General features: G+C 36.6%; 1 protein-coding gene across 5 annotated transcripts in view; it reads right to left on the bottom strand.

Moving 5' to 3' along the window:
- Positions 1 to 5,861: 5,861 nt before the first annotated feature.
- The window catches only part of LOC128231214 (mediator of RNA polymerase II transcription subunit 15-like), a 36,762-nt gene continuing 16,858 nt past the window's right edge, over positions 5,862 to 25,765 (bottom strand). Inside the window, exons 12-17 of one of the 5 annotated variants that reach the window (XM_052943732.1) lie at positions 25,660 to 25,717; positions 24,660 to 24,853; positions 24,213 to 24,373; positions 22,697 to 22,795; positions 6,838 to 6,935; positions 5,862 to 6,324 (exon numbers count right to left, since the gene is read on the bottom strand). In XM_052943732.1, the coding sequence (XP_052799692.1) occupies positions 6,289 to 6,324; positions 6,838 to 6,935; positions 22,697 to 22,795; positions 24,213 to 24,373; positions 24,660 to 24,853; positions 25,660 to 25,717 (646 nt within the window). In that variant the 3' untranslated portion in view covers positions 5,862 to 6,288. Of the gene's footprint in view, positions 6,325 to 6,837; positions 6,936 to 16,569; positions 19,037 to 19,967; positions 20,097 to 22,696; positions 22,796 to 24,212; positions 24,374 to 24,659; positions 24,854 to 25,659; positions 25,718 to 25,765 lie in introns of those variants that run through there. The other 4 variants (XM_052943730.1, XM_052943729.1, XM_052943731.1 and 1 more) reach the window with 4 other exon arrangements.

Here is a 25,765-nt window from a genome sequence, read left to right on the forward strand (position 1 = left end):
TAAATGTTCGAAATCCCTTTATTGTCTAAACTATGGACTAACGTGTTGAATTAACGCACTAAACTGATTTTCAGGTAGTGTGTAAATGTGGTACAATTTGATTGGCTCGACCAAAAATATCTAATGACGTGTCATAAAAGCTATTTTAAGTAAGAAAATCCCAAAGTCACCCTGGGGCTACAGACTACTATTTTATTACGGAAGATTGGATTGAAAATACAGGTAGTGCTCAGCTATGAAGTACTGAGGCAAATGTGTTAAATTGAATATGATAGTTTGAGCAGAGACCAGGCGACACGTAAAAGTTCTGTTATATGTAAAATATCATAAAACCACCAATGGTAAACGAAATTATTTATTGAAACCCCTGTACACCAAAGCGTTTTCTATATGTCAGCCCCGAAAACACGTTTTTGGGACTATGGAAAGGGGACATTTATCTATAAGAGTTCACATATTTGTTATGCCCCTGTAGGGCGAAAAAAATAATCGGACTGTATGTCAGTCTGTCTGGTCAAGCTAGTACTTTAGTGGGGTGTCAAATAGGGTTAGGGATCGTTTTGGTTATGTTTGAAATTGATGTAAGGGGCTAATTTATAGATAGTAGAAACGCCCGCCCTTCCGTCCACGCGGCTGCCGATCAATAGCCGAAGAACGCTTATGCCCAGTGTCCTTAAACTTGGTAGGCAGATTGGCCATGACCTGCTGATGAACCCTATCGATCTGGAGGTCAGTGGGTCAACAATGGTCCCATATCACCATTTTTTTCTAACATTTCCTTTACAGAAGCAATATGCTTGTATACCATGCCTTGTTCTTGAATAACATGTCACCTATTTTCGAACTTTTCTTTCACAGTAGCAATATGCTTAACAGCCAACAGGCATTTTAACCGTTTATTACGTAGGACAACTAAACCAGCATTAAATGTCTCAAATCTACTTACCAATTCTGATGAACTTCATTAATGAAACTCTATATAAATCAGTCAACTCTTCAAAACTGTCTATTGATTTACTTGACAATGCATCGCGCCCCAAATATTAGCCAGTGTATACTTTTTCATTTATACATCAAATGCTATAAATTGAGATTTTTAGCCAGATTTTTTAACGAAAATTACGGGATATAGAATGTTGATTCGGTCAGACAATTCTACTATTAAGTTTTATTCCATCTCATTAATTCAGAACACTTGTCTACATGTTGTCTTGCAAATAATGTATATATGGTAAATTCAGATAAATAAACTAGGTCACTAGGTCAAATCTTATTAAAAAAATCCCCATCATAAATTAGATTTTTTTTATCCATTTGTTATGGAACTTAGTTAGAATACGTATCTGCATGGTGTCTTTAACCAAAATGAATATGGGTAACCTCAGATAAAAAAACTATGTAAATTCTTAGAAATTAATCCCCGTCATAAATTAAATTGTTCTCATTCAATTGTTATGAAACTAGGTCAGAATAGTTGTCTGCATGTTCTCTTGAACATTTAGGAACATGTGTCATCTCAGGTCAAAAACTAGGTCACTAGGTCAAATCTTAAGGGGGGGACCCTGTCATAAACTCAATAGTTTTTAACCTATTGTTATGAAACTTGGTCAGAATACATGCCTGCATGTTGTCTAGAACAAATATAGGTCACTTCAGATAAAAAACTAGGTCCCTACGTCAAATCTTAGAACATAAAATCCTGTCATAAATTCAATAGTTTTCATGCAATCAATATGAAACTTGGTCAGAATATTTGTCTGCATGTTTGCTTGAACAATTAGGAATAAGGAAAAAACACACACAATAATTCTACTTTAAACAATAAAATAAATGGAAGTAAAAAGCAATATTTTATTACTGCCTTCTAACAATACATAACATTCAAAAAACACCATTTTCAAAATGAAAAATCCAGCTATAATGGGAAGTACCGCATTGCCCTTTGTTGAAAAACTGAAGCAAAATGAATCTATGCAGGTACTATGTTTTGACACATCAACGTGTCTCAATTTTTACATATCGTTATCTGCTTTGTTAAAATTTACATCGTCAAAAACATCAATGCAAGGTTTCTTGGAAAACTTGTAATGTTTGGATAAGAGCCAGCCCAGACAAGGCACAGTCCTATCAAGAGTACTCATTTCAATGTTTGACGTCTTAGTGTGATCTTGACCTTTTGAGGTACAGACCTGAGTCTTGTGCGTAATTCGCCGCCTCATGGTGAACCATCGTGTCAAGTGCTCTGAAATCATACAATGCATGGTCAAAATTCTGCCCAGACAAGGATCATTTCAACCTTTGACCTTTATGTGTGACCTTGACCTTTGAGGTACAGACCTGGGTCTTGTGTGCAACAAGCCACCTCATCATGGTTAACCTTTATGGCGTTTTTTTTTTTTTAATATCCTACAATGCATGGTCAACATACAGCCTGGACAAGGTTCAGTCCAGACGGATGGACTAACTGATATACAGGAAACTAATATTGCGACAACTATGTCTCGCTCAGCGCAAGCAGCTCAATAAAAATGAGCAATTTGGTGTTGCTATGGCAAAAATCTAAATAATGTATCTGATGGTTTCAGGAACAGTTGATTATATAAGAACAAAATTGTTAGAAATAGGAACAAAATCAGTGACAACTAATTCAAAGTTTTATAAGCTGCACAAGCTTTGTTGGATCAATTTCAATATTTTATAGTAATTAAGTGTCATCTTTTTACTTTCGATCTCATTGTGGCTAATCACCTGTTAAATTGAAAAAATGTGTAAGTCTACTTCACTTTGTAGAACTGGTACCTTTGACACCCATTGCAGAGGCAGAGATGTATTTTGTAGTCACACCATCATGTTACTGACAGCCATACTGCGTGTCTGCAGTTCTGTGCCAAAACATCAAGCAGTCTGGGGATTGCAGTGTCGAGGGAGGTGACAACTGACTTTTATGTTATAGAAAATCTTTAAACAGTTTGGATATTAATCATCAAATAAATGTAGATCTAACATCTCTTGGCTGTTTTGGTGCAAAGAGACGCTTACGCTGTTTTAATTACCTCTTAATTGGGTATGATCAAATCATTATGATTTACTCATAGAATGCCCAGAAATAAATGTTATCAACATATGCTTATCAGTTGTTATTTTGCTTGCTTTGGTAGGTAACTATAGATCTGACTGACGCACAAAAATCCAAAAGAGCTTTTCAGTAGATAGGAAAGAAGCCCATGTTTAGTTTTGGTGGGATAGGAGGGGATCGCTCCCTGGGTCCAAATCTCTGCAGGAGGATTAGTGACAACATATGGCCAGCACTCTCAATGCATTGTTTAACTTCTTTTCTCATCACAGCACTTAAATAGTCACTTAAAAAAGTTTAATTGCCCAGTAGTCAAGTGTTTAATCATTGAGATTATTTTTTGTAGTTTTACAACTTAACAAACATGACATCATCATTTAGTTTTATTGCCTGCTGGAAACAGGTTACAATCAAAGACACTCAGAACATTTAAGGAATTAATGTATAAGAAGGGCTTCTCCCTCCACTACCTAATATGTTCGAAGAACTTTAAACTATTACATGGTTTTGAACTATGCAACACTTTGGTTCTTAGTGCTTGTGTGTGGCATGTGCAATGCACACTCGTTCATGTAAACAAACATATCTAGCTGTAAAGCTTGTGGAAACAGGTCGAGTGCTCTAATGTAAGCTTAAAAAAAAGAGCAATAGTGTGCTTTATAAGATTAGTCATGGTGTCTGAGTTTGCAAACATGAATATCTCACTCAAAAGAACCACATTCCCACTTCGTCCAAGGTCAAGGTCATACTTCAAAATAAATCAGTATATTCTTAAGGGTTGTTCGACATGGCATATGTTATGACGAGTTGGGTGTTACATAGTTTTGTATAAATTTCCAACAGCCATGAAACATACTCAAGTTCTTGAATTTTTAAAAAATAATAATGAACATAACACTGTGACATTGAAACCTATGGTACATTATTTGCGCACCATGCCAACAGACTTGTCCAGCTGGTGATTTTGTCAATTACTGTAAGCTAGAGGTTAAAAGTTTTACATGTCATTCTGAAGTGAGTTTTCAGAAACAAAATTCTAAACCAATAGATTTTATTCAAAATTATTATCCCTAGGGCATGTTTAAGATGTCTTAAAGCTGCACTCTCATAGACTGACTGTACTGACATTAAAAAAAAAATGTACTGTCTTGGAATGAGTCAATTTTTGCGTTTATTTCTGGAAACTAGTGTTATAAGACTGCTGACAAATGATCAAATCAGTTTTTCACATTTACGTTTGAAAATTTACGTTTTTTGGCTTGAATCGATACCAACGCTTTAAGAAAAATATTTTTTCGGCAATTTTCCAAAGAATTGAGATCTGTTCTTTATTGAGTTACCGGTATTTTATGTGACTGAATTGAAGACATTGATGAGAAAATCAGCTGATTCTGAGACAAAAAAAATAATATAAAACTCATAACTGTCAATCTGTGAGAATGCAGCTTAAATTAATCTTCTGGTTTCATGGAGTCCAAACACAACCACAACAGAATCATACTAATATTGGTATATTGACTTCTTTTGCTTTTACACATGCAAATGATTACTATCACTCTGCTAAGGTGTGCCTTCACCTCCTTTTTGGAGACTAAAAAAGCAAAATGTAAACAGTGGTTCAATCTTTTATCTGTTTTCTACCATCCAGATTTTGCCATTCTCAATTGTTTCCAATTAGTGCTGATTTGCAGAAAGTTGTCATAGGGATGCAGGCAATAAATTTTTTTATTGGTAATTACTAACATGTGGCAAAGCACAACTGGAACTCTTAATAACATAATTAAAGCATGACAGAAACTCTTAATTACCTATCAGACCTAGGTAGAGAAATAAAGTTTTACCTTATTGCAAGCAATTTCCTAGTTATTATACTCATTGTTAAAATGGCATGATTACCAAGATTATAATTTAGATGTGTTGATTCCATTACATTCAATCACTGTAAAATTATGCACAATTATCAAAGAATTAAGAAACATTATCATTTTTTTCTTTATATTTTAACAATGAAAAAATAGACAAAGAAAACAAATAAATCTTAATTTTAAATTCGGCTTATGAAATAGCAGATGCAAGAATGTATTTTATAGTGGCTATTTAATCATTTTCTTTATGTTAAGAATTCTGATTAATAACTAATAAACGCAAGTTGGACATGTCTGCCTGCCAGGTGGACCCATCATTGCCTAACCAAATTTAGTAGATATATTTTACCTACAATATAACAGTAAAACATCTGAAATTCATATTGTTGTTATGCCTTTGCTAGGTTGTTTGAGTGAACTAAAAACATGGCTTGGTCAAGGGATATAATCAAACTGTTGACCTGATTGGAATGTGCTGCCTAATACAATATATAAAGTGAATATGGTGTAGATTTGACAAATTAAGGGCTGTAATTCCGGATTGAATTATGCGTTGTTTGTTTGTTTATCAAAGAGATATTATCCTCATTACCATAGTCGTCCCATATACTTAAGATTGAGCTTGAATATGACCAGACAAACAAAACTTGGTAAGATGTTGATATTGTAAGGGCCATAACTCTAGAGTGAAAAGTTCCATCTGGCTGGTGATCAAATACAGTCTACAAATACAGAATATTATGCCCAACGATTTTGACAGAATTTGGTAAAAATAAAATACCAAATACAATAATAAGAGAGTGGAACATAGAGAGTTCCAGCGTGGATGTGAACGCTGAACCGAAACCAAAACCCTTCTAATTATGTCTGCCATGCTATAAAAGTGACCTAATGACATACTTTCAAGAAGTTAGATACCAGGCTAAGCAAAACATCAATGTTTATTCACAGATAAAAAATTTAATTGAAATCCCATCATTCTTACAGCGGAAGTAGGTGTATTGTTCTCCTTATACTAATACAGCTGTAAGACAGTATGACAAAAACAGAACAGATTAAGCATGTATTGTAAGTTCATGTAAATCTATGAATCCAGTTGGTACAAATTAACTGACAATAATTCAAATGAACCAAAGGGTTTCCTACACATTTATTTTACACATGTATTACTTTCAATGTATGTAATTTTATGTTTAAACATCCATAGTGTTTAAAGTTATCATCCACTGCCAGGAGCCACTGGCGGCCATGAATCACTGTAGATGCACATTCCATTGACACACACATCATGACCTCCAAGGCCCATCCACTTTCCAAGCAAGAAACCCCCGGGGTGGGGTGATGCTATGTTCAGGTTGGTGCACAGGCCTTTCGGACACCCATCTCCTGTAAAGTACCAGAGTAAACATTTCTGTAAATATTACAAAAATTGAGTACAAAATGTATACAACCAAATTGTAAGTATACTCAGAGTAACATTTTCCAAGGACGTAGAGTGTAAAAAAACCCACTATAACCATCCTTATAGAAGAATAATTGCTCTTTCTACACCCTATTTATAACAACAAATAACAACATTTACAAATGAATTAAAGCCAGAATGAGGGCTAGTCAGTCAAGCAGTACCTATGGGTGTTTGCTCTCACCCAACGGTCCCAGGTAGGTTCCTTTCTAGTGGCGTTTCAGAATGGACAATGGTACAAACCAATACAGCTGCTATTGCAATTCTAATACATACATTTTAACAAACTAAACACAGCAATGAGTTGGTGCATTTAATCACCTGACACGCTCTTGATTCAAAAGAGGTGACATACTTTTATATTCCCTTACAACACTTAACAGAAGATTCCTTTCAGCATGATTCCCATAGCTGTCTGTGTTTAACCTTTTACATACCCACATGTCCAGCATGGAGGTGAAGGTGAACTTGCTTGGCAGGTCAAGGAGGTTGGTGACCAGTGACCGCTGGATGGACATCAGGAATGGGGAACCCTCTGAAACACAAAGGACAGAGGAGTTAAGATTTGAGTAAGCGCTGTGGCATCCTGAATTATTCATCCATGGGATAGGGGTCATCCCAAGGGCAGATAAAATGAAAAGGAAATTTTTAATTTAGATAATGATGCATGTGTTTATGATATTTACTATATCTGGCCGTTTTGCTAAGAAAAGTTTCTAAACAAAATAATTGCTAAAGAATTAGTGAATGAAAAACCTGTGAATAGGCTCATTGATCACACAACATGAAGCAAAAATTGTTTGGCTGGTGAACATAAAATACATCATGATAAAAAATTACTCTCAATAAGGGAAAGGCAGTATTGCAGATCTTGATGCATATGTTTAATGTCTGGCAGCACTGGTGGTAACCCCATGAGCCCCAGTACAGGTAGAACAGTCTTGATACAGTGACAATGGAGGAATTACAGCACGAGATTTCTGTGCCTCTTGTTTGACCTTGAACCAGTACGTGCACTTCTTAAGCATGGGCACGGTGCAAACTGATGATCAAGAGAAAGACGTCATTGTGAGGTAGATTTGAGGCATTACAATCTATATATACGTCAGGAATTCACATCATAAGATAATCTCATCATTAAGACAAAATAATCACTTGCACTAGAATTGATGTCATTTCGGTATAACAGAATAACAGTAAACGTTTTTTTTTAACACTCTTAGCAAAAGGTTATATAAAAGGCTTTGAAAGTGTATTGCCTTCAAAGTTTAAAATATGAAAGTGATTCACTTTCATCCTGCAGGGTTTTCAAGGTATTGTCAGATGGAGAATGCCAGGTGTGAACTCAGCACACGGCCTTTACATCTCTGTTTTATAGGGACCCACTGTTCCATATGGAAACCTCACTCAGAAACACAGTGAAGATGTGTGTGTTTAATACACTAATACTTTCTGTCAGAACAAAGAAGTTCAAAATGGCATTTGCAGTTGCTGTGAAAGCCTGAAAAAAGTGATGATCTTATTATATGAATAATAAAGGGTAGGTAAAGTTTGCTGGTGGTGTATTTGGCGGACAAAAGAATTCACTCTAACTACGGGTAGTGTATCTGTTTGCTTTTGAACCAAATATAGTTAGTTAGTACACAAACGCATTTATAGCAATTGGTATAATTTTTGTTATTTCCTTGAAACATTTTTCTTCTAGGACCAAGGATGTGTTTCACAGCCAATAACTACAACCATGTGATTACAGCTAGGAACATGTGTTAAACATGTCTGACATGCACTTACAGCAGAGTGTAACAGCCTTACATCATTTTGCATAAGAACAAGTAAGAATGAAGCAAAAAAATATGTTTCTAATTGATTTGTTACCATGTTTCTAATTAATTTGTTATCCAAAGACTGGATTCTATGGAGATACATCAGAAAATACATCTCCTTTTTAACCACATCTCTGATATCTATTCTAGCAACACAGACAGATGTATAAGTGTTTTCAATTATGTTTTCAAACAAGAATATTCTGTTCAATATTCTCTGATGCATCCCTCCAAGACAAAAATATCTATTTCAAGTATATTTTCAAACAAGAATTTCCTGAAGCCTAAATATCTCAAAGACAAAAACATTTATTTCAAGTATGTTATAAGAATGAGAGAAAAAAGGCCAGCAACAGATCCGATCATTCCCTACAGACCTTCTTAATCTAAACAAACCCAAGATTTTTTGCACTGGAAGAAACAGGCATTTTTGTTTCCATTTACCTGCAACACTGGGACAGCCAACATACGTTTTTCTTGGCAGTGATGACGTCAAAGAACCACGATGTTACGATCCCAGGCCGCTAACCTTTTAACAAAATCCAGCCGGCATTTTTCTCATTGAATTAATGTCTATTATTCAAAGACTTCATACAGGTAATATATCTGTATTGTGTAACTCCCCATGAAAGATCTTTTAACCATTATTTGTTGCCAGTAAAACATTGGTGTCTCATGTCGGGATAGGAGTGAATAGGTAATAAAAATAGCCAGCTGGAAATTTAAACGGCCATGAAAATTTCCCAGAATATTCATGACCTCTCTACTTCACAAAATTCATTTGAAAATGATGCATAAGTAATTTCTATTAATACTTTCCCTGGTAAAAGATATAACATTGTAATTACTTTATCATAACCAATGGAGATGCTACCATGACAATTCATACCAGTGGGTGGGCTCAGGTAATTTCTTCAAATCCCGAGATTGAATATATAACCACCCTAAAAACCTGCAGGCAATTGCCTGTTTTCTAATTGAATTTTCAGTAAAACATATGGCAGGTAAAGCACATTTTTGAAATTATAGGAATTTTTTTTTTACACGAATTAGAAAATTCAAGATAATAATTGAAATTTAAAGACCCATTAAACGTCAAATTAAACATAAAGTATGGCAATCCGTATTGCACAAACATTTTAAGTGTTCACCGAACACTTACAGAAATCAGTATTATTTAATAACCAAAATTTAACTGCACATTTTAAGGGAATTTAACTAGTTTGCTATGTGTTTGTATCTTAGCTGTATTTAAAAATGTATATATATATATATATATAATATTTATAATTAGTTCTCCACAATTAACAACTTTTAAAACCTTTTAAAAGTTGGTGTTTCAATTTCCCAAGTATGTTGTTAAGATACAGCTGTATTGCTTAACATAGACGTCCTCAGCCGAGTGCCCATCTGTCACTGGGTGTTTCGCCCCTTATCTCGGTACACCCTCTAGATGGCGGGGCAGGTAGTGGTGATCAGTCACTACCTCGTCTATGTTGGCTTCCAAGTCGGTTCACTGCGTCGTAGCCAGAGCCAACTGGACGCCCTCTCTGCAGCTCTCCCAAGAGCGTGGACGGCGGTCTTTTCTGCCCACAGCTTCAAGCATTTTCCACACTGACTGTGATGGAAAGCCTCTACATCCAACTTCCACTGGGAAGATCCATGTCTTCCAACCCCTCTCTCTACAAGTGTCTACCAAGTCTTGGTATTTTCCCTTCTTCAGCCCGTATGCCTCCTCACATCTCTCTTCCCAGGGTACTGTTAGCTCCACCAATACAACCAGCTTTGGAGACCTGGACCAAAGAACTATGTCTGGCCGGAGGGTGGTATGGGCCACTTCCTCTGGAAACTTCAACTTTTTCCCCACGTCTACCAAGATATCCCAGTTTTGAGATTCTTGTAGGATGCCGCTACATGTTGTGGTTGTCGGCTTCTTCTCCCCTTGTCTAATAAAAGCTGATTAAATGAGGGCATGTCTGTTTCATGGGTCTCTCTTTCCTTCTCTCATTTTCTAAGATGTTTGCCAGCTCTCTTAGAACCTGGTCATGCCGCCAGGTATACCGCCCTTGCGCCAAGGCTGTTAGGCAAGAAGATAGAATATGCCGCAGCGATCCGATATTCTCACACAGCGAGCAGGAAGGGTCTTCTGATAACTTCCACTGCTTTAAATTGGTTGGAGTGGGTAACATGTCATACACCGATCGGAGAAGGAAACTCATTTGAAGTGGCTCATACCTCCACAGCTCCTGCCATGTGATTTTCCTCTCAGGTAAGTTCCACTTCTTCCAATTCCCCTGGGGTCCAAGTTGTACCGCCTTTGCTGACCGTGCCTCCTCTTCTGCTCTCCGAACTTCTCCCTGAACCATGGTTCTCTTCTCAACATTATCAGAATTCTCCCACCGCTGCTTTCTACTGATTCCCAACCCTTCTCTACCCTAGTTTGTAGTGCCTACAATGTCCTGGTGTTTCAGCCTGTTCTACAGCCTGGCTCACTGACCATTTCCTTCCCGTTCTAACTTCTATTCCTGCTCCACTAAACTTCCCATCACTTGAGTCTCTGAGTGTTAGTAGCAGACGTGTTTTAGCGACTTTGTACTCCTCGACGAGGGAGCTTATGGGCATCTGCAGCTTTGTTGACTCGCCATAGAGTCCAATATTGGTAAAGGAAGGCGGAAGTCCAAGCCACCTTCTCAGATGATTGCTAATTGCCTGCTCCAATTTTTCAACTGTGCTGATGGGGATTTCGTTGACCATTAATGGCCAGATGAGTCTAGGCAAGAGACCATGCTGGAAGATCCATGCCTTGAACTTTCCCGGAAGTTCGGACTTGTCAATTCTCCTCAGCCCCTCTTCAATCTGCTGTTTCAGCCTGTCTTGGCTGCGGGTGTCCTTAAGTGTAGAATCAAACCACTTCCCTAAACACTTGATTGGATTGTTGACAAGTGAAGGGATTTCCTCATCTTGTATATGCAGCTTGAACTTGTCAGTCACCTTGCCTTTCCTTACTACCAGACACCTTGACTTCACTGGTTTGAATAGCATTCGTGCCCAAGACACAGTTTCATCAAGTGCTTTAAGGATCCAACTCGCCTGGATATGGGTTTCTGTGGTGACCGTCATGTCATCCATGAATCCCCTGTTTGATGGGAGCCGTATCCCGGTGTTTGTAAGTGGGCCTCTTGATTCCCTCTCTGCTGCTTTGATAATCATGTTCATGCCCATGACAAATAAGATGACAGAGATGGTGCATCCCGTTAAAATTCTTTTCTCAAGTACCAGTTTGTTGTAAAGTTGCCACATGAGAATCTCAGGTTGATGTTGCTGAAGTAGCTCATGATCAAGTTGCTAGCCTTGTCTGGTATATGGTAATGATATAGTGCGACCTTGATTAGCTGGTGTGGTATGGAGCCGAAGGCATTTGCTAGGTCGAGCCATACTACTGTGAGATGCCTGTGGTTCATTCTTGTCTCATGTAACAGTTGTGTGAGTGCGCTGGTGTGTTCTACGCAGCCAGAAAATCCGTGAATTCCTCCCTTTTGGACAGAGGTATCTACGTATCCATTTCCTATCATGTAGGTTGTCATTCGCTTGGCAAGTATAGAGAAAAAATATCTTTCCTTCAACACTCAGCAATGAGATGGTTCGGAACTGCTTGACAGTTTTGGAATTCTTCTCCTTTGGGACCATGCAGTTGCCAGCACTCTGGAATTGTTCCTTTCCTCCACACTACACGCAAGAGAGACCACAGTGTCCATAAAAGGTTTGGGCATTTCTTGTAAACCTTGTATGGGATACCACTTGGACCTGAAGCTGAGCACGAACGTGCCTTTTTCACCGCATCATTGACCTCTTTCCATGTTGGTTCATTCATATTCAATGGGGTGACTGGCTCTTCCACTGTTTGAATTCTATCACATTCTGCCAGGGTTTCGCTTCGGTGTGGATCAGAATGAGTTTCCCGAAGGTATTGTTCAACCTCATCCTGGCTACTTTCGAGCTTTCCAGACTTCTCCTCGCTCAACAAACTCCTTGTGTATTTGTAAGGGTTTGAGGTAAATGCCATTCTCTTCTTTGCCTTTTCCCTGTGCTGAGCTGCACAATACCTTCCTTCTCTGCGTCACTTGAGCACCTATACCTCTTCCTCAGGGACCGCAATTTTGCTCTAATCTTTTTTATTTCGCCGAGTCTCCTGTTCGGTATAAGCGGCTTTTTGCGGAGGTTGGGTTTCTTCTCTAGCCCAAATCTCTCCTTTCCTAGGGCATAGGTAAGTGTAGGTAGTGCACGCAACTGCCCCTGTCAGTGCTGACTGTAGGATAAGGTTTAATCGAAGCCCAGCTGCTGTCATTCATATCTTCGGCCAAGCGATTCTGTGCCTCCTCACATTGGAAGTTGGCTGTATTCTTTCCTTGGCTGGGTGTTGTGTCGCCTGAATATTTCCTGCAAGTGGTGATGAGTACAATGACCCAGGGAAGTTTACAGATACTTCATGACTTTCTTCTGTTGGTTGCCTGTTCCCACTGTTCTGGGATGAGGTTGGCCCAAATATTGGAGAGTCTTCCTTAGTGTAGGTCTGTCTAAAGATTGGCGAGTCTTCTTTATTTTCTTGCCCATCATCTCCCTGCTCCTCAGGAACTGTACCTTGTGTACTGCCCTGCAAACTCAAGAAGTCATCTACTGCCTGCGATACACCTAGCATAGAACCGCCTTCAGCCAGCGAAAATACAGGAGCTGAGAGACCTCCAGTACTGTTGTGGTTGGACACCGTACCAGATATCTCCCCCATCTCACCAGGTTAACCTGTGCGTTGCTGATGAATTTCACGTGCTTTACAGCCGCTCTTTGTCTGATGGATCTTCAGCCCTCGATGGTTCTTACATACTTTCCCGCATCGACACACCACTGATGTGGTTCCTCCAGTCAAAGTCCGTTGTTCGCGCATGTTCGTTTTCATTGAATCCGTCCTGTTGAGCCCTTCATCCTCCCCCCATCTAGGATGGCCCTGGGGGTATTTTTTATTCTGTTCTGTTGTAGCTGTCAATATGGTTGTCTCCTGACGAAAAGCAATCAAGAAACAAAGATGTACAAAGTGTCATCTCATCATGAATAGTTTAAGAACGGCACAAGGGGACAGTCATGTGACAGGAATATATTTTTACCTATACAGTGCTCAGCGCCTGGTGTTATGGGAATTTTGGATATGGATACATTTTCCAACTCAAGTCCTTCTTTTTGCTTAAAAAGTTGTGTCAAAATAGAAATGAGCAGCGTAAGCAATACATATTGCTATTTGAAATAACATATTTAAAGTCTTGCTGATGCATATGTACTCAAAACTTACAACTTGAATATTTTTCAATACATTGTTCAATATATTATGCAAAATAAAACGGCCCCTTGAAAGTGCTGACTGCATATCTCTGATCACATCATCCTATTTTGGAAACAGATGTTATGTCTTCTCCCTGTTAAATATAATAAGTTACAGGGTTTAGAAGGTGACCCCATATGGGATATACCGGGCAAAGGAAACAGTATCATGTCAGATGTTAACGCCCTGTTTACATGTTTAAATGTTTCATTTATTCATCGGATTATTCATCGGAATTGGAAAATAGACGCCATTTTGGTATGGCTCAATATGGAAAAATATGGGTTCACAACCTACACTCAATAATATAAATGACATCATAATACTAATATATGTGGTATAAAGCTGCATAAATATCTTTGTGAAATATCTTTCTACACAATTACCTCCATGATTTGGCCATCAGAAACTAGCAAGAGACATTATGCCAGCATTTGTGACAGGTAAATTATCCTGTTCTGAAAACAAGGCCCCAAAAAACTGCCAGATCATCACAATCTAGAGAAATTCTTGCCTGAATATGATAGATCTGCAGGATCAACCATTGTCTGTTGTTTTTGCTTTATGATGAATTACTGCCACTAAGTAACGGCTCAAATGTTTTTGGTAAACTGAAGCACACTCATGAAGTTATGAATAACATAATTTACAAAACTATGGAAGAATTAAGCTGCTATGTTCTTTGTTCCTACTAATCTTATCTAAAGGGACTCATCAGGCTTGATACAGCCAGACATCGAAAAAAAAAAATTCCACATAAAATGTTAACCAAATCCTTCAAACAATGAGAAATCATCATTAAGGCTTATAAACAAAAATTGAAAAGTGCTGAATGAAATGCTCTATAATAGGAAAAAAGCATAAGTAAAACTCTTGAAAAATGAAAGATTTAAGGCTTAAAATAACAAAATTCTGTTTAAACAAGAATGCTTAAAATAACAAAATTCTGTTTAAACAAGAATCTATCTGTTATCTGTTGTTTGTTACTAAAACAGGGAAAATAAATCAATTTTAACTTAGTTTAGAAAAATTGTTGCCAACATAAAATCTGTGGTGTCCCTTTAACCAGTAATATATCATTTTGTAATTGTTAAACTAAATCTTCATTTGAGTGGGTGAATTTTTTTATTACATTGCTGTGAAATGGTCAATCATTAAAACATTATCATAGTTGCATTGGCTCATAATATAATCATTAACCCAATATGATTTAATTTCTACATAGTTTTAGTTTAACAGGAATCTGAGCAAACATTTTTTATCTTTTATCTCTAGGGAACAAAATACATTAAGTTGTAAAATGCCAACATTTCACTGCTAATGATATTTGTTGATATTTTCACATATACCCCAGGTAATTTGGTTCGAAAAGAACTGGAAAGCTAGTTCAGAAAACAGTTTCAGCACCATTTACCAGTGGCTCTATTGTGTTTGTTCATTTCCAATTAGTAGATACCAATATCATGGCAGAAAATCAGTTTTTCTCATTAATCCATTTTGTTACTATGGAAACAACAAGGTATAAAAGAGTTGTATTGTTAAGAGTTTCGTGGTGCTACTTCTCATACGTATGACATCTGCTAAGTATCACGTACATTTGCCAAAAAACCCTTGATTGGCATCCAAACCTATATTTTTAGATAAAGAAATAACTGCACAACTTTCAAAAAGTTAGTTCATTATCCTTGCTAATAACTTGATGCACTGTGCTGCATAATGTTCATTTAACTAATAATGATGTTTACAGAGAAATAAGGCAAGCCAGGAAATGCACAACTGCCTGGATTGGATTATTCATAAGAATGTAATGGAGTGACTGCTGTGTTTGTTCTGTGCAGTAATATAATGCAGATGCCACAACATTCGTGTTAAGATGAGACCATTTAATAATGTAACCAGTATTGTTTATGAAAAAAATGCATTATCAATGCATTAAGCAATCACTGCAGCAAAACTGTTTGTCACTGCTGAACAACAGGATAGACGATTCCATTATAGTGTGAAGGTCTTTTGAATAGAATTCTGAACATATCTAATATCCCATTGTTGCATGCAAGTCCTTTGGATGGAATTCTTAACATAGCTGTAAGATTCAATCTTAGCATGGAAGACTTTTGGATGGAATTCTGAACATATCTGTAACATTCAATTTTAGCATGCAAGTCTTTTGGATGGAATTCTGAACATATCTAAAATCCAATGGTTGCCTGCAAGTCCTTTGGATGGAATTCTGAATATATCTGTAAAATCCCATTGTTGCATGCAAGACTTTTGGATGGAATTCTGAACATTTCTGTAAGATCCCATTGTTGCCTGCAAGTCCTTTGGATGGAATTCTAAATATTTCTTTAAGATTCCATTGTTGCCTGCAAGCCCTCTGGATGGAATTCTGAATATTTCTGTAAGATCCCATTGTTGCCTGCAAGTCCTCTGGATGGAATTCTGAATATTTCTGTAAGATTCCATTGTTGCCTGCAAGTCCTCTGGATGGAATTCTGAACATTTCTGAAAGATTCCATTGATGCCTGCAAGCCCTTTGGATGGAATTCTGAACATTTCTGTAAGATTCCATTGTTGCCTGCAAGCCCTTTGGATGGAATTCTGAATATTTCTGTAAGATTCCATTGTTGCCTGCAAGCCCTTTGGATGGAATTCTGAACATTTCTGTAAATTCTGAACATTTCTGTAAGATTCCATCATTGCCTGCAAGCTTTGGATGGAATTCTGAACATTTCTAAAAAATTCCAGTGTTGCCTGCAAGTCAAATCAAAAGTGGATCAAACATCATTAAAATTGTTTATTTTTTTATTTTCGGTGGAATAACACATTCATATTACACTTTCAGTGCACATAAAATGTCTGCTTCATTGATCTTTTATCATAAGATGCTGCAAACAATAGCCTCTTTATTGACACATGTCTTATCTGTTGTCATTTGAAAGATGTTCAGCTGATCAGTTTATGTCAGAAATATGTCAGAAAACACCAATTCTGATTTTTCAGTTATATCTGATACAAATTCACTTGACTCATCAGTAATTTTCAAGAGATTGCAACAACAGGGATTGTATTATTAGTTCATTTCCTTCTCTAATATATATCTCATCTCCGATATCAACATAAAGCATCCATATTTTTGGTTCAGAATAAATGTTTTATTGCAACATTTTATAATTATTATGACACAGGGTAAATTGGAACAAACATTTCAACCCAATTATCAAACATGGTATTGTGTGGGGAATATGGGCATACTTGGTATATATGAGTGTTTTTAATACAAAAACATGCAAAAAAATAAATAAAAATAAATTGATATTCTTGAAGTGCAAGTTAATTTTGTGAACAAAACAACACAGGCCGTGGAGTAGGCCATCCAGCCTTGCATTACCATTTCATTAATTCTGAACACATGCGTTTGATTCCATGAAAGCATGCAAGTCTTTATAAAGGTATGAGTTTTAGATTGTATTAATACATGGAAGAGAGCTGCTGAGCAAATGCCAACCATCATCTTGTTTTTTTAAGCCAAAAAAAGGGCATTAACTCAACAATTATTACGGCTCAAGTCTTAGGCCTTGCAGTTAATGTGTGTATTGTCTCCGACAACATATGTACAAACTTTCATTTGAATAATTGTGGTTCCATTAAAATCATTCTCACCCTTTATTTTCCAACATTTTAAGGACTCCAGCCCATACATACATATACATGTTCAATGTTTTAATTATCTTTTATGTGTTAACAATGCAGATTGGAAAATCTGAACCTTGGGTTCGTGCAGAAGCCAGAAAAAAGGCTTGCTGAGTTACGGTTACCAACTCAACATTGTCCCTGTGGGTCAGACTTTTCAATCTGGAAACACATGTATACCTTCAACTTTGAAATTGTGTGTCATTTGATGTTAGAAACACATTTTTGTAGATTTCACCCATGCTTATGCCTCGTTGTATACCGATGTCATGGTGTACAGCTATTTGAAATCACAGTTGACGTCAAATGGTACATAAGAACTTTAAAATTGCATACTATTATTCATCCTTTTTCTCCAAATGGTGTGCCATTACAAGTGACTCATCTTCCTTGGAAGATCAGTTTTTCTAGCACTGATCACATGCCCAGAAACACTTGTCTGGTATGAACAAAACATTGGTGGCAAACAGAACTTGTATGTTTACTTTTTCGAACAAAAACAAACAAAACAGTGAAATACACTGCTAAAATAATATGTTTGAGATCAATTTAGCTCATGATTTTTTTGTCAGTAAACAAAAGACAAAATGTTCAGAACAGAAGGTAAACTATTTGATTAAGTATAGCTGAAGCATTTAATTTCTTGTAAAAAAAAATGCAGATCAAAAATGTATCCATGAAACTACTAGATCAGAAATGATTTGAAAGATAACAACAATATTGTTTAACAACGTTTGTCAACTTTCACAAAGTTCAGAACTATGGGGCAATTTGTTTTAATACAAACACTGCTAATAAATTACAAGACACGTTCAAACAACTAATATAAGCATACTTTACATTTACCCTGTTAATATCTAGGTTCATCTGTATTTTCATATTCAAATACATTTATTCTTAACATAGTTCTCTCAATACAACCTTAGTTTTTCTTTGCATTCATTTGCACAAAATACTGTGCAAGTTTTGGAATGACTTCCTTTAATACTCTGTTTGAATTTGATACCCTTGGCATTCCCTCGCTGTTTTTTGTGGAGAATGTATTTCTTAATCCATCCTCACCAAATCTTTGAAATACTGTAGCCAGATTCGTTAAAGTTAGTCCCGATCCAGCTATTTTCTCGGCAGTTCCTTTTTTGCAAACACCTCCTATGATCAAAGGTTCCAAGGAGTTCAGATTATGGTTCTTTGCCTGGTTGAATAACAGAGAATGCTTAACAGCAGTTGGACTGAAGCTATAAGACATTATGTCTGATGTATTACACAACGCAAGCAGCTTTCCAAGAGCCTCTACATCCGCTACTGCATTATGTGCATCGTACGAGGTGCCGAGTAAATTATGTACAAGGTCTGCTTGCTTCAGAGACTGCCCTGGATATTTCTTCCTGAACACAGATAGTGAGTCGACAAACCCAGTTATACAGCTCAGTAAACTCGCTATCCTGTTTGTGCTCATGACAGTAAACATGAGAATCTTGAAGTCAAATTTTCTCCCATTGTGTGCAACAAGTATAACATTTGGGAATTGTTCAAGCCATGTACAAAGGTCAGCAATGGCTCTCCGTATAGAGACACTTTTTACAGCTTTCCCATGTACAGTCATTCTACCATCAACATCCATACATATTCCGGTGAACTTTTGAGCCTCAGGTGATATTGGCTTATGTGGTGTGGTATATGCCGAGAACTTGGCACCAGATTTTATCTCTAATGCTGCAATCTGTGTGATGTGGGGCATTATACCCCAACAAACTGGAACAAAAATTAAAAAAAATCATACAGTACAATTAAAAATGTACTGGAAAGAGACAGTCTATTCAATCTTGTATTGGTCTGGAAAGGTTGTCAAATGTCTGCCTCCCACAAAAGACACTATGACTTAACTGCTTGTAGAAGAGTAACTCCTTTACTTTTATATTTGCTTACTGGTTTTTTCTCCCACCTCAGATAAGTAGATCCAATAATTTAACCATGCTAGATAGTCTTATCTTGCCCACGGGCGAAGATAAAATGGCCGTATGGAACTCCTTTTACCACATTGTAATTACCTCCCTTGTTGAAGACTGTCGTCAGTAGCATCAAGGAAATCTTGTCTTATGGTAATATTTAGAACGCTAATTAATTATTTCTCGCTTCAAATGTCACCATAAAACAGTTTTCAGGCACCATTCAAGAAATAATGCTTCATTCTCCTTAGAACTATTTAAAAAGACCGATTTGACTATTAACATTAACTGGATCACTGCACGTATATCCATGACAACCACATGCTATCTCATATCCATACGCAATTATTTTCACCAAGCATAAAAGAGTTCCAGCAAAAAATACATTTTTACTTATTTTGTTTAACTGAGGTGGGAGAAAAAGCATCTACCATAGTCGCTCGTATAAGATAGGTTCATCCTGACCCTCACGCAGGGTGTTTTGCGGAAACTCGGTAAACCTCGTTTCCGCAAAACACCCTACGCTCGGGTCGGAATGAACCTATCTCACACTCTCGGCCATGGAAGATACTTATAATCTCTTAGAACAGACTCGAGCATAATCCATATTATCATCTGGCTCTCTGAAAGACCACCAAGAATAACATTAAACAATGTACGTTCTTGTCAGTAGGTATAAAATACATTTATCAGAATTAACATTCAAGCAAATTAAACATTGAGGTAAGCTTTCATACTAAGGCCAGTTGTTTCAAGGTCAAAGGTCACAAGAGTGGGCTTTCCATCCAGTTGTACTGGCTGGAAGTGTCCTTCTGGAATTGCCTGGGGTAGCTTGTCCCAGTCAGCAATAGAGACCTGGCCAACATCTGTAAATCCAAAAGGCTACTTCAATGGACACTATGCCTTTCTTTTCTTTTCAAGTAATGAAGAGTATAATATTCACTTTTCATTAGTTAAAATCAAAAACAGTTTACCTGTTATGTGAGACGGTGCACAATCCCAAAGCTATTTATGAATCAACAACCAGTTTACAATTTTATACAGTCGAACGACATTATGTCAAACCCTGTTATCTCGATTTTCTGGTTATGTCTAACTTTATTCCTAGTCGAAATTTATTTCCACTTGAAACAATTCCGCTTATGTTGATTTTCTTCTCTCTCGATTATTCACTATTTGATATTGAATCCATATTTCACTTTCTGCGGTCGAAATCACACATTTCCTTCATCCTTTGTCAAAATTAGAGGTCGAGCTGAAGGTGCGAAATTTTCATGGTTTGTGGCATGTCATTTAATAAGCATGCATGTCAAAATAACAAACTGTTATAATTTGGTGGATAGTTTGGAGTTTATTGAAACGCAAAAGGACGCTGACAACATCATGGAGACTCGATGAAGTTAAAAATTATGTCACAATTTCTTTTCTCTATAATGCATGTAGAAAACAATCAGTCATAACTTATCAATAATTGTGAATGTAATAAAAAAGAAATTTTCAATACGATAACAAGTTAGTATGATGGAAAAATATTACAAGACCTGTTCAATGGTGGATGTAAATATAAGTGAGAACAGAATTCAGACTTCAGTGTGTTGGGTTCGGTGTTTCATTTTTTGAATTTAAGTTATGAATTTTAGTTATGATTTTAGTTATGATGAATGTTTATTATCTCGAAGTATTTCCCAAGGTCCCGACAACCTCGACATAACAAGTTTCGACTGAAAATGTATCAAGGTATGCACTGGGTCTCTTTGATCCTTTGGAAAGAATATTATCCAACATAAGTGACGCTTGATGTACTTTGCCTTCAAGAACGGCATGTTTTCAACTGTTCTGTCTGTTACTCAACAATCAAACTTGACAACCTAACTTCAACCCTAGTTGACGAGTTTGTGATTTAAACATCACAATACAATTTTTGTGCATATTTAAGAGCAACCATATTGATTACAAATTTTTTCATTCAATTTATCGTTTCTTTATTTTTGCTGTCAATATCCTCATTTCAGAATTTGTGCCAACACTTAAATAGGCTAATGAATGCATTTTTTCCATAGATCTCTATATCTTTATCATGATCCACTGGTTTATAAAAATAATTGAGGAAAGCAAAATTCATATCAAAGTTATATACAGAAAAAGTAAAAATTTAATATCTTAAAATTAAGGCAGTTGTGCATGCCAAAACTAGCAAAAGCACAAAAATTATGGCAAAATATCAATATCTGTCATTTATGTAAATTATCTGGACACATGTATGGTAACATCATCAAAAATACTGAAATTGCTTTTTAGGAGCATGTTGTCAACTTTTACACAAACCATGGTGTTCTCTTTTATCTCACAATTCAAGGATCATAATGCTGGTATGACTAACATGACGTGACTGATTATAAAACCCAACCGAGATATTATACCCATGCACACATTGTCTAAATTTGGTGTTGATCGGACTAAAAAGCTTAAGTAACAGCATGGACAATGGACAATTTTTTTGTAATTTAAGAAATTCAAGGGTCATAACAGTGAATAGTACCAGGAGTGTTCCATTTTTAGCCTGACCCATTTTTACAAATTCAACCTAAATATCTATAAAAATAAATATGAAATTATATATCTTAAAAAACAAACAACATTTGTTCATGCAATTCATGCAATATATTTTTTAAGCATAAAAATAGCTCAAGTCTAAACAGCATGTCTCAAACCTGGAGAAGTTTCTTAGTTTCTGGCTAGTAATAATACATATATGAACTTGACTTACATATCATTGAGTCATACATTATGACAAGTTTCTCATCAAACTTGTCCAACATACTATGCCCATGATCATTCTGACCAATTTTAGGTTATTTCTATAATTAAAGGGTGATAACTCTCGAGTGACTCGAGCAATATGACTGGTTAACAACTTGTCCACAATATTATGCCCATACACATTCTGATCAAATTTGGTGATTATTGGACAAAGGCTTCTTAAGTTATTGATCAGACAAGACCATTTGTAGGTGATTTCTATAATCAAAAGGCGATAACTCGATACAGAAGCAATATGGCTGGTTATCAAACTTGTTCAAGATATTATACTAATACACATTCGGAAAAACTTAAGTGGTAAATGGACAAATTCTTCTCAAGTTATTGATCTGACAACATACTGTATGAATCTAGTCCACCCATACACTGCATGTGAAATTGTAATATGAATTGGCATATAAAAAGCATCATCTTGGTGTTTCATTGCAGCCACAATTTATGTGAATAGACCTGCCCTGATTTGAAAATTCATACGATTACAATCTAAACAAATGAAAAGATGTCGAAAGCCTAAAGCAAGCAAGTGCATACAGACTTGGATTTCAGGTATATTACATACAAAGTCGGAAATCAAATTTAAGCCTTAAGTCAACTAAAAGAACAGCTGGAATCACTCCTACCATAAAGACATGTAAGTATAACATACCATAGTCCTTGCGGCTGGTGGAGCACTCTGGACTTGACTCAGGATAGTCATGGGGAATGGTGACAAGGATTGGGGGGACACCTGGCAGGTAAGCCTCGTCTAAAACACATACAATTAGGTTAAATGGTCATTCTATTTCTTGCTTCAAGTTTCTTGCTTATTATGAACTTAAACACCTTTGTAACATGATATCAGCAACTTATATAACAACTTTTGAAATCTATTGAACAACTTTCAACACTACAAAAATAACATGCTATTAAATGTTATGTTCACGGTAAATCAACGAAGATTTAATGTACAAAGACATTCCTCTGCATAGAGCGGTTTTGAAATGTTACTTGTACAGTAAAACTGCGATCACTCGAGGTCGCCAGGGACCGAGCCAATTTCTCGAAAGAACCGATGTTTCGAACGACCCGATTTTCAATTTTCCAGTTTGATATGAAATATCTTTCAGTGTATTTTAAGTTTGAAGTCATAAAAAGTCTGTTTACTAAGACACCGATTATGTGCTAATATGTTCAAAGGTTGTCGTAAACTAAATGTAAAACGCAAAAAAAAACATAAATTAATGTATAGAAATGTTTATTTAAACAAAAAAACACATTTTCGTAACAAGCAACATTTGAATGACAGTAAATATCGTGGTATTAGTCAGATTTAAGTTTCACAAAATCAAGGATTGTTGATTGGCGCATCTTGTCGGTTTCGCGAAACTGTTCAATCGTAATGTGTCGCAAAGTGACAAGAAGGAATTCTTTTCGGAGATTCTGATGTTGGATCGATATGGTAGTGTTTTATTCATACTTTTATTACTCATTTAAATTTATCACAATTAACTTCTCGTCATTAACTTTTCATAATTATCATCTCAAATGCCCATATCAACTCATATCAGTCATGCGTTAACAGTGAAAAGCGGGTTTTCACACCTTATCAAATTGCCTTTTTTTACAACTTGCAAAAATTTTAACACCTAGCAATTGTTTATTTTGGAACACGCGTTTGGGAAAAAGTGTGAAATTATGTCCTCGAGGGAGCCATAAGGTTTTGTGCACGATTTGTGTACTTGGGACTGAGGATATTGCTCGACTGCTCGACATAATTAGGTTTCGATGCAGCGTGGGTATATTTCATATGAAAATAAAAGGAAAAAAGCCGGTTCTCGAACGACCGCTTGTTTGAGAGAACGCAGTTTCACTGTACGTGTAAGTACAAATGTGGACTACTTTTTGAGTGCAGGTATATGAGTACAAGTTTAAAGCATGTTGTCGATATCCAGGACAATAGTAGAATATGGAATCTAACTGAAAGAGGTATGAGTAGGCTAATATTTATGAGGAAAGCATTTTAACATCAGATTTCACAAATGACATTCAGACAAACACCAGCTTTAACTTTCACAGGTAGCTACAAGTGCAATCATGTTTGGTAACCCCTATGATGTTGAATTCAAAACTGGACTATTCATGCAAAATAAATACTTCCCAAAACAGAGTATCAAATTCCGTACCCAGTCTGCAAACAAGGTGCACATCCTTGGACCCAGCATGCTTCAGTGGGTCCAGTTTGACCTTGAAGCGGGAGTCAAGTCGGGCAATCTCACCCTGCAGTACCTCCGGTAACTTGCCTGGCTCCTCCACACGACGACGCTTTGGTGGTGGACTTGGTGGTCTAAAAAAATATTTAACTATTAACTTTAAATTCACCTTCCTATGAGAACTCATTGAGAATTCAATTCAACAGCATATTTATTCAAGGAAATCTTCACCCTTTATCATCATGGAAAATTGTTTGTGTTTTGAAAGTACCTAACTCTTATTCAGGATGAAAATATAAATGCACCTAAAATTGTTTCAAGGTAATTTGTCATTTCGGGAGGAAATCAAGCAAACCTCAAAAAACAGAAGCATCGAAATTTCAAATTCAAATCAACCAATCCAATGGCTATGCAGCTTACCTGATTTGATTACCAAAGATGGCTGACATGGCTGGGCCAAATGTCTTCTGGAGTGTGTGATTGAAGGAAGGGGAGGTAACCAAGGCCCCTACTGAGTCAAGGAGAGGCTGGCACATGTGTACCTGGGGCATGACAGGGACCGCACTCGCCTGGGCTGCAACCCCCTGGGCAGAGGAGGCTGTAGAGTGACTTGACTGAAAGAATGAACACAGTGTATGAAAAGCTTCAGTTAGGGAGCATACAGGGTGAATTGGGTCACATTTGGACAATTTAACGCCAGATCATGTTGTTTATTCAAAGCAATTGAGATTTTATGCCTATAAACCTTGTCACCACCTTAGGTAGAAATTGGGTAAGAAATTCCTTAGAAAGGTGACAAAAGGAATTTAGTCATTTTTTTATAATTCAAGGGTCATAACTACAGATCTGGCTGTGGATCAAACTTGGTCAAGATTTTAAATCCATTAACGATATCATACCGGTAATGTTTAATTTAGATAATGCATAAGAAATGCTCAAGTAAGAGTGTGGACAAAGTGAATTTGTTAAAGTTTTGGCAATTCTTGTATGAATTGTGTGATCTGGCTGTTGATTGAACTTGGTCTAGGTATAATGCCCATAAACTTTATAAAGGCCAATGTATATAACAATAAATTTTAACCATAGACAAAGTTTGCATACATTTTTACACCTTAATCTGTAGTAGATGTTTATCTAATATGGTGACAGTCATCGAAATTAGACTTTTAGATGAACAAGCCCAAATTCTTATACTATTGCTTGGGATCAAATTTATGAACAAGCCCTGTAAAATAAAATTCAGAATTTGAGCAAATTCGGAAAACACTGTTATGTTGATTTTTTTCTCTTAAATTCTGAAATTTGTCAAAACAGTGTGATGGGTTTTTTTTGTAATGAAGAACTTTGACTGTACAAGTTGTACCAGATGGGATGTGTTACCAGAATATTTTTGCATCACAAATATGAGGTGTTGTCTTACCATTCTGGTCATTTTCTCGAGGACCTGCTCACACTTCATCAGGGTATCGAGGCTCACACTACAAACAAATGGTGAAAAACACTCAATCAGGAAATGGATTATATGT

This window comes from Mya arenaria, chromosome 4 (assembly GCF_026914265.1).
Source record: "Mya arenaria isolate MELC-2E11 chromosome 4, ASM2691426v1".
Lineage (NCBI taxonomy): Eukaryota > Metazoa > Mollusca > Bivalvia > Myida > Myidae > Mya > Mya arenaria.